Source organism: Copadichromis virginalis, linkage group LG4 (assembly GCF_057382275.1).
Source record: "Copadichromis virginalis isolate Kocher_CV1m ecotype Utaka linkage group LG4, C_Virginalis_male_GT1.1, whole genome shotgun sequence".
Classification (NCBI taxonomy): Eukaryota; Metazoa; Chordata; class Actinopteri; order Cichliformes; family Cichlidae; genus Copadichromis; species Copadichromis virginalis.
This window is the reverse complement of record NC_140621.1, coordinates 17,925,943-17,936,061: the sequence shown is the minus strand read 5'-3', so window position 1 is coordinate 17,936,061 and position 10,119 is coordinate 17,925,943. Positions and strand designations below refer to the sequence as shown.

The 10,119-nt window shown below is 39.4% G+C and overlaps 2 protein-coding genes across 2 annotated transcripts; one reads left to right on the top strand and one right to left on the bottom strand.

Moving 5' to 3' along the window:
• The first annotated feature begins 684 nt into the window (after window positions 1-684).
• Window positions 685-2,219, top strand: LOC146711191 (uncharacterized). Its single transcript, XM_085455405.1, has 3 exons — window positions 685-785; window positions 1,020-1,302; window positions 1,484-2,219. The coding sequence occupies exons 1-3, from the start codon at window positions 700-702 to the stop codon at window positions 2,000-2,002; spliced, it is 888 nt and encodes a 295-aa protein (XP_085311531.1). The 5' UTR covers window positions 685-699; the 3' UTR covers window positions 2,003-2,219.
• Window positions 2,220-4,831: 2,612 nt separating this feature from the next.
• On the bottom strand, window positions 4,832-9,707 carry LOC146711190 (uncharacterized). Its single transcript, XM_085452951.1, has 11 exons — window positions 9,699-9,707; window positions 9,378-9,438; window positions 8,955-9,275; window positions 8,446-8,739; window positions 8,050-8,364; window positions 7,651-7,935; window positions 7,153-7,485; window positions 6,742-7,059; window positions 6,341-6,628; window positions 6,024-6,172; window positions 4,832-5,076 (listed from the first exon to the last, which is right to left on the bottom strand). The coding sequence occupies exons 1-11, from the start codon at window positions 9,705-9,707 to the stop codon at window positions 5,065-5,067; spliced, it is 2,385 nt and encodes a 794-aa protein (XP_085309077.1). The 3' UTR covers window positions 4,832-5,064.
• Window positions 9,708-10,119: the final 412 nt, after the last annotated feature.

Sequence of the window (10,119 nt, the reverse complement as noted above, 5' to 3'; positions counted from 1 at the left end):
AAAAGCTAGCACTATTCATCACTAGTCATGGAAAACAGAAAACATTCCAGGTTTTACTTGACCACTGTAGCCATGCTGACAAAGAGTCAAAGTCAAGCCAAGTATTCTGTTGCGTCTGCGCTTCCACAGGCCCCGCTGGTTTAGAAACTTATTCCAATTACAGTTTTTGCCCGTTGCTTGAACACCATGAACCCATGCCTAGACTAAAGTAACACAAGTTGAAGCTTTTGTTACCATACCTCAAACACATGTACCCCTACCTTAAACAAAAGCACTGCTTTGCACCCCAGTTCCAACACACATGGTCCTGCATGCTACACTCCATTTCATACATAAGACACTTCGCTCACAAAATGAAATTTCAGGGTGCCATTCGGAAAACACATGTATCCAAAATACAAAACACATCGGGTAATTGCAACCACTCAAATACACACCTGAAGGCACTTACTTGCAAAACCGAACGCCAATTAGCCAACTACAAAAAGCCCTCAGCGTAGCCATTTCAAGAACTTTGCAAGCATGGATGGAGGGAGAGCAAGAGGAAGAGGAAGAGGTAGAGGAGGAGGAGGAGGAGGAGGAGGAGGAGGAGGAAGAGGAGGAGGAGGAGGAGGAGGCCAAAGAGGCCATGAACGGACCCATATTTCTGATGAAATAAGAGCAACTTTGATGGACCATGTCATCAACCATGGCCTGACTATGAGGGAAGCTGGGCAGAGAGTCCACCCACATCTAAGCCGCTTCACAGTGGCATCTGTAATACGAACATTCCGACTAGAAAACAGGTCTGTCTTCACCTCCATACCTTCTGCTCTACTCAGATGGTTTTATAGCACTGTTCTACAGTATATCACATTACCATATCAAGTGTACGGGCTGCTAATGCTCCTTTTGCAGTCAAAGTGGCTGATTCCTTATATTGAAGTACAGTGTTGTACAGTGGATGACACAGTACATACAGTAAAGTACTGTAAGAAAAATAAGCAAACCGATGACAATATGTGGTTGTATTCCTCCAGAATGACCCGAAGACCTTCTGGGGGAGGACGGCAACGCCTGTTCACACAACAGCAGGAACTTGCCGTTGTGGACCTAGTGAGGGCAGACAATGCCATCCGTCTCCACCAGCTACGACGGAAAATACTTGCAGACAGGCGAGTGTTCAGCAACATAGACCATGTGACCATCACCACCATCAGACGCATCTTGGGTAAACACAGCATCACCATGAAGCAGCTCTACAGAGTCCCATTCGAGAGGAACAGTGACAGGGTCAAAGGACTTCGAGCTGAATATGTACGGGTACGTGTAACTGTCCCTTACATTTACAATAGAGTATTGGTGAAGTCCAGTAGCAGCTGAATATGTACCATATCAGTACCACATGGATCTATTCTGAGAGCTACACAGGTACCTGTGTGATGGGGTGAGGGTGCCGTATGTGTAGCACTGTAGTACAGTGATATGTTCCCCTTTTTTTCAGAGAATCTTGGCCATGGATGGAGCTGCACAGCCTCATGAATACATTTTCATTGATGAAGCTGGATTCGACCTGAGCAAAACAAGACGACGGGGTCGTAATGTAATTGGCCAAAGGGCAATTGTGCACGTCCCAGGGCAGCGCGGGGGAAACATCACATTATGTGCCGCCATATGCCTTCGAGGGCTTCTGCACCATCATGCAATACTAGGTCCATACAATAGCCAACACATACTCACATTTCTAGATGCTCTCCATGATATAGTTGTACAGAACAGACCAGATCAGCCCAGGTTTGTGGTGATATGGGATCATGTCAGTTTCCATCGGGCTGCTCTGGTCCAGGCCTGGTTCTCCAACCACAATCAATTTGAAGTGGTATACTTGCCCCCTTACTCACCATTTTTAAACCCTATTGAGGATTTTTTTAGGCTTGGAGATGACGTGTATATGACCGCCAACCACATGCCCGCATGCCTCTTCTGCAGGCAATGGAACAGGCCTGCGGCGACATTCAGGTGACAGCAATCCATGGATGGTTTCGACATGCAAGAGGATATTTTCCCCGGTGCCCAGCGGGAGAGGACACTGCTTGCGATGTTGATGAGGTCCTGTGGCCAGACCCCAACAGACGGCGGGATCCATGAGCCCACTTATGCACAATTGTCATGGTTTTTTGTGTTTACAGTATAGTGTTTTTTCTATTGCAGTATTATTGTGTTGTGTTTTTTTTTTTTTTTGCTTTATCTGAATTCATGGTACTGCGATGTACACTATTGAGTAGGTCTATTTGCGTTTTTGGTTGTTTGGAAATGTGTCTCCTGTAAATGTGCCTTCTGAATACACAATGGAAATCAAGGACTGCAGTGTTTTATGTAAAGAAGACTAGTGTGTTCCCCCTGATCTGTAAGTGTTTGCATATGATGCAAGTATGTGTCATTTTGTCAACAGAGTTACATTTTGACAGAGGAATGATAGGTTTTGACAGCAGAGTTTAGGTTTTGGGAGTGGAGTTTCATTTTGGCACAGATGTGTATGGTATATTTCCCAGTGTTGTGTCGTGTTTACTTGTGTTTAGAGTTTTGGCACAATGAGCGACGTTTTGCCAAATGTGTTCAAGCAACGGGCAAAAACTGTAATACAGACAGATTATTCCCATTTAGAATTTAAACATTATTAATCATCAATTTATTTGAGCAGTCTTGTAGGAATGGAGTCTAAATGGCATAATCATGGTTTCGAGGTAGAAATGATTGAAGTTAACTCAGAATGATTAATACGAGAGAAATAGTCTAAACTTCAGAAGTCATTAAAGAAAACATGAAACACTACAACTATAAAATCTAATTAATTCACACCAGGGAGCCCTGCTGTCAAAAAACGGACATAGATTTAACACTGTCTGTGAAGCTCAAGTTAAGAGATAAGTGTTAAAAGTTTTTAGAACATATATAGCGCCATCTTGTGTCAGTGTAGAACATTACATCACTGTGTTGATCGGTTGCTGGTTATAGACTTACATTAGTTTATGTTAGCTAACTCATAATATAACAAATAACTATTAAATAGAAAAGGAGACTAAAACTAAAAATCTGTTTTTGTTCTTCATATTTGGATGAACACTCATTCAAGAAATTCATGAAATCCTTGCAAGTTAAAGTTAAAGACATACGTGACCTGGAACTTTGACTCTTTGTCAGCGTGACTACAGTGGTCAAGATAAACCTGTTGTTGTTTCTGTTTTCTATGACCAGTGTTTAATAGTGCTAGCTTTTAGGAAGGCATTTTTTAAATTCTTTTTTTAGACTAAAAGGTATTTTCTCCCTTTTGGACACTGGGACCTTCACACATGTTACTACGATTTGATAATAACTGTGACTTAAACAGATACCTGGAAACTCTCAGCAATTAGTAATTTGTTCCTACATGACCTTAAAAAACTGAAATGCAAAAATCAGAAGCAGACTTGATTATGAGGCAAAGCCATGTTGAATATCAGTTTGAAGTGGAAACTGTCCTGTGATATGATATTATTTCATTTATTTATTTATTGTGTTTCTAAACCCCAATCATCCGTACTAACCACTTTTCTGTGCAGACAATGGGACTCATTGTGACGTCTTATTTTGCAGTAAGCTTTATTTTTTCCCATGTCATAATTACTACATCCACTAGAGTGCAGTGGTACACTGTTGTTAGACCCTCATTTCTGCTTCCTCCAGTAAATGATCCAGTCATGTTTTAATGGGAGAAAGGTCCCTGGCATGATGCAGTTTTCATGGTTGGATTGTGTTTGCCTCTGGATTCATAATTTTTGTCACTGTGATGTTTTGAGGTATGAAATTACTTTATTTACTGTAGTTCATCATTTGTTTTCATAAGAGAAAACACTCAGTGGGATTTCTTGAATAAAGACAAAGCTGTAGCATCAATAACAAGGGCAGATAAAATACTGAGACACAAAGACTTCAGGATAAAGGGAAGTGGTTTGGGTAATATTGGAGGTACATTCCCTCACAGCGTCTGCAAATTGGTGCTTTAAGAATCCATATACAATCCAATTTAATATATACATGTATACATTGTACTGGTGGATTATTAGCTCATGTAGGATGTTTGGTTTAAATTCATCATTGGTATGTAAGGAAACAGGGAAGGGTTCAGGTAAGCACCTGGGGGGAGGGTGTTTGGTGGGGATGTCAGACATGGAGACACTGTCAGGCATTCTGCTGGGCATGGTGCCCTGCTTCCTTGCTGCTGGGCCCTTGCCACTTAGACTGGCAGCAGCATGTTGTTCATTAGCAACAGCTTCAAAGATTAGGGCTGGCTGCCACAGGGTCTTCAGCCAATTGGGGCAACACACTGCCAGATCATTTCAGAGGCAGCCAATAGTAAGGCTTAATTTGTTTTGTGTCATCCCTCCCAAATGTGAATTCCTCCAAACCCACAAGGTACACAAATGCACATGGAAACACAATCTAGGCTTTCACTTAAAGACAGAGTTCACAGATTTACACTGACTCTGTGTATGTCTGGAAAGAGGAAGAGTTACATAAACATTCTTTGTGCTTTCAAATGAATGCACCTCTTCATAACACCACTGCCTTCCCACTGCATCTGTCAGCATCTTTAAATTATGATCAGCACAGGTTTTCACATAGAGGCTGCACCCACATTGCTGCTACTACACATGGAGCTTTGTCTCACTCTTGTGGAAAATCCAAGTAATACAACATGATGGTGCACAACACAATTTTCCAAAGATAAACAGTTTTATATTAGTATGTGTCATTACTTGTATTCTGTAAGGCAAGTTAGCATTTTTCTTAATTCAAGAAGAACTGAAGAAAATTAGTTATTTGTTTTCTTTATTGATTTTTAATGCATTTCTCACTTGTCTTACATACATGTCGCATCTAGCACAAAACTAAAACACAAATGCCAAAAATTGTAAAGCATAAACAATGTCATCAATAACAATGGAAAAACAAAGCATTACATGTTCAAACTAGTCAGGACAGGTGCTGTTCAAACCCCCAGAACTTAGACATTTCAGTCATAATACATGAACCGTCCTGTGAACATCATGGTTTAGTCTGAAAGAAAAAATGAGAGAGAAAATGTAATCCTTCAGTGACAACTTTGTATTGTTTTCTCTTGAAATAAAAAGTGTATTAAAGTGTAATAGAAACAACAACATTTTATTATTATTATAATATACATTTATATATTTGTCATATTTGAAAATTCAACTAAGCACCCAATGGAATGTCATAATACAGACTTAGAAGCTGAGAAAGAAAGTAACTGGACTCCTTTAGGTTTTGTGAAGATGTTTCACCTCTCCTTCAAATGACTTCTTGAGTTCTTAAACTAGATGGTGGGGAGTTCCAGGTCCTTAAACACTAGTGAGTGTTGTCTCTTAAGGGGGTCAATGACCGATATTAGCCATGTGCCTCATCATTTGATCCAATGAATGAAAAAAGTAATTATCACCATAGCTTTTTGATAAACCACTGTGAGACCTCACCCAGTCATATGACCTTTTGAGGTCACCTGAGGGAAGATGTGAGTGGGGGTTTAGGCACTTGGTGTGATCCCAACACTGCCAAGAGTGATCTTTATCCTTTAGGTGTTGATTTAAAGCTAACTCTTGCAATGCTGGTAAAGGACAACCTGTGCCAAGGTTTAAATACCGGGGACTCTCCATCGTTTGGTTTTAGAACTGAAAAACGTCTTGGATGACAGGCGAAACCTCTTCATATAACTTAAAAAAAGTCAAGTTGCTTTCTTTCCAATCTCCTTAGACTATCATGACATGGATGACTGAAAGCCTACATAGACTGGAATGTCAGATTAGAATGGTGTGTCACAATATAAATCATCACAGCATCATACTGTAATGACAGTGCATGTACATATTTTTATGCTCCCTGTCTCCCTTGTACAGATAATAATAACAATAATTATAATAATCTTCATGGTTCAAATGAGAAGCTAGACGTGAATCTTACTTTTAAACAATCAAATGACAAGTGCTTACCTTAAATAATGTAACTATGATACCATATATGGTGGCGATGATGAAAAAACCAGTGAGGGTGAAAGCCACATTCCAGCTTTCCTCAGCTGTGTCTTCATTCACATCAGCATGCACAATGTTGTCAAATAAATTACAATATTTCATCGTATCTGTGAATAATGTATACATTGCGTTATTTATCACTTACTTGACATTATTATACTAACAAAGAAGCTGAAAAGAGATTGGAAAAATAATGGACTTTACATGTCCTTTACATTACTTAATAGGACCTTATATGTGCAAGAAAAAAAATCAATCAGTGAATGATGCAGTACCTGGTTTCGATATATTCCGGGACAGGGTGGTGTTGGCATGGATCACCCGGCAGGTGAAGACCACCCCAGGTAAGAATATTTCTTGGGACAGGTAAAGGTGGCTCTTGACACTGAACTTTCCATCTGGGCCTCTGTGGGGCTCACTAGTGTTGTAGTTCAGCGGTTCTGTGCCTCCATTTTGAAACCAAGTGATGTTAATGGATACAGGGCTGAAGCCAAAGACCAGGCACACAAGTTCATTAGAGCCCTGAAACAAGTAGACTGATGGCTGGCTGTAGATCACTGAGGCTGGAAAGATATCCACAACATTTTTAGCAATCAGTCAATCAATTTTAATCAGTCTGTTAAAATGATTATAATGGAAATAATAGGTAAATATTAAATGCTAAATGGCAGCTCACCAAACACATCAGTTATATTGTCTTTAATAGGCGCTTTAGATGACTCCTGTTTGACAACACAAGAATACGTAGACCTTGTGGCTTCAGTTTTGGATATGTTTAGTCTGCTGCTCATAGAGTAAGAGCTGCTCCCTGAGTATTTCCATGGAGGACTGTTTACGTAATGTGAGGATGCGAGAGTCCGGCCATCTTCTTCCCAGTGCACTATGATGTTAGCAGGGAAATATTCAGACACTAGGCAAACAAGCGTTAGGATGTCAGACTTAGAAAGTTCAGAGGCAGTTGGTTGTATTATCTTCACTGTTGGCTCAAGGAAGTCTTGAAAAACACAAAAGGAAGAGAACCATAAAAATACAGTCACAACCAGAGGAACATGAAGTTTAGAAAGATTTGTTACATTTCTAATATTACCTCTGCTTTTGCTTATATGGTCTTCATTCCCATGATTGGAACATGGATGTTTTCCTTCACAAGAAATCTTTGTATGTGCATCCCAAGCCACTGCTGACACTTTAAGGAAGCTCTGTCGAGTCTCTGTTCCATTGTTATGACTCACTGAGAGATTAGTTAGGACACCATAACTCTCGGGAATTTTGCTGCCACCTACTCTCCAGGTGATGGAGAAATCACTAAGATTAGGGCCGACCAGAAGACAGGTAATAGTCACATGTTCTTTGCTCTCAGTCAGCTGTGGCAGTGGTCCCTGGACATAAACCCCAACTAGCTGTGATGATGATGGAGTTTCTATAAAAAATAAAATTAATTTTAAAAAATGAATACATAAATAAATAAAAATAATATGCAACAACCATGGAGCAGTTATAAAATGTCTCATATCCAAATTTCTAATTTAAAAATAGTTTTATTGTATTCTTAATGATTATCACAATAAGAGAATTTTCACTGTACCTGAACAGAGACTGATTGTTTTTGTGATACTTGTGTTCAGAGACCTGTCAGACACTTCACAGGTGAAATTATTCCCTTTTTTCCACTCAGATTGATCAATTACAAGTTGACTCGTTACTCTAACACGTCCATCTACACTCATGCTGATATTAGTGGAAGTTGGAGACCTTTCCTGAGACTCAGACAACCATTTAATGTGAGGGTTGAAGCTCCATCCAGAGCATGAAAGAGTCTGTGATTCTGAACCTTTACTGGGAACCAGAAGAAGCTCCATGGATGGGTCCACTAAAGGGGCATAAATCAATGCATCTATTAGTCTATTTAATAGAAACCATGTAACTATAAAACAACAAAGATAAATCAGCTTCTACAAAGGGAAAAAAAGGGAAATCTCCTCACCAAAAATATTGCTGATGGAGTTTGAGTGAAAGGTTTTAGAAGAGCCTTGAATCACTTTGCAGGTAAAGGTTTGGTCTTTCATCCAGTACTTCTGAGGGACAATGAATTGACTACTGATTGAAAGTTTGGCTACTGAGCCTTCAGCAAAATTATAAGGTTTTTTTTCAAGAATTTCACCACGATTGACTTCTAAGGCGATGAAGAGGTTACATGAGGACAGTTGTTTGATGTCACACTCGAACACTGCACTGTCTCTCTTCGGCAGATCTGTGAGAGATCGCCTGATCTCCACCGAAGGAGTATTAACTGGACAACCTGGATGATCATGCAAAAACATTATTTTAATTGCTCTTTGGTCATAACATGTCTGATTTTCCTATTGTTGTATCATCTTACCTGCAATATTTATGGTCTTCTCAGCAGATGTGAAGCACTTATGCTCTGCTTTGCATGTTACATTCTTCACGTTCTCCCATTGAGTCGAGGAAACTGAAAGATTGCTGATTATATGAGTTGCGTTTTTCTCTCGGGTCGCTGTTTTAGTCACGGCTTTGCCATCAATCAGCCAGGTGATCGTGGCATCAAAATAAGTGTGGACCAAACACGTTGCTTGCATGTCAGTATTTGAGGTAATTACAGTCTTGAAGCTGGGAATCTCCACTTGAATGAAGGGAGAGGAGCTTGGAAGAGCTGTTAATAGGAAAGTCAAAAAAACCAAACAAACATTAGAGTCTGACGTTGTTACAATAAAGGTGAATTTCTGTGGATTATAAGAAAAATTGCTTATTAATATGGCAAGCTAATAAAACAAACTTTTAACTAAAGACTGATCTTAATTAGTTTCACATATTAAGAATTTGCGCATGATAAATGTGTTATTTGAGTCAGTAACTCTACATACTTACTGTGACAAATGTTTATTGTTCTGTTATATTGATCACCATTGGGCTTAGTCTTGCAGGCAAAAGTTGAGCCTTCTGCCCACGATGTCATATTTGGCCTAAACTCACTGCTCAGGCTGAAGGTTTTCTGTTCTCCCCCTGCACTTTGTAGCTTCCTTGTGCTTTCCTTATTGCTTTGATCCCGTTTTTCATCCAGGAACCACTCCAAAGTCAGTTTGTCTAGAAAGGAGCCACTCAATGTGCAGATGAGCCTTACTGTTGAGATTCCAACTTCCCCATCCCAGACTGAGTACAATGTGATGTTTGCTGAGACAATCCGAGGCACTGAGAAAGAGCAAATATTAGTTTGACTTTACATGCATAATTATAAATTCTATGTGTTAACGCAGCAAGAAAAAAAGTTAATGTCATCTCAGTTATACATACCTTCAGATTTTGGTAAATGAGGAACTGTTTCAGTTTTAAGTGTAGTGTGTTTGTCTTTAGGCTAGATGGCAGAGTTATAATTTGACATTGTTTGGTGTTACTGTGTCAGGTGAAGATAGGGCAGGAAGTCTGTTGCACAGTTGTTATGCATGATAGGGCAGAGTGGTCAGGGCAAGCAGCAAGCGGAAGCATTGAGTAACACCCAGGTCTCAAAAAAGTACCAAAATACAGAAGTGAGAGAATGCAAAGAGCAACGGAGCATCACAAACAGCAGGTGTGAGGTGTGGTTATGCCAGTAAGAGAAACAATTTGCACATTTACATTTCTCATGTCAGTTTGCATGTGCACCACATGTATTTTATTTCACATCTCATGACTTTGCCAAAGGTTTTAGTTCTCAAATCCTCTAATAATAGAGTAAAACGCAACCGACTGTAAAATCTACCACTTTGCATATTTGGTATAGCATGGGCTGCTGATTCCAGATGCTGTGGATGTGATGAACAGAACTGTATATTAGAGTTTAAAAAAGGACAAAATATTAAATACATATAAATAATCTTTAAAATGCATTAAACTTTTACAGATCAACCTTCAAATAATGTAAACAATTTCAAAATAAAGCAAGAGAAAGACAAAATTTAATCTTAATTAAAACATTTATTTTTAAAGACAGATAAAGCTTTTGCAGTTTAAAAAAGGCAGTTGTGATTACTTACATGATAGTATGAGATTATATGAA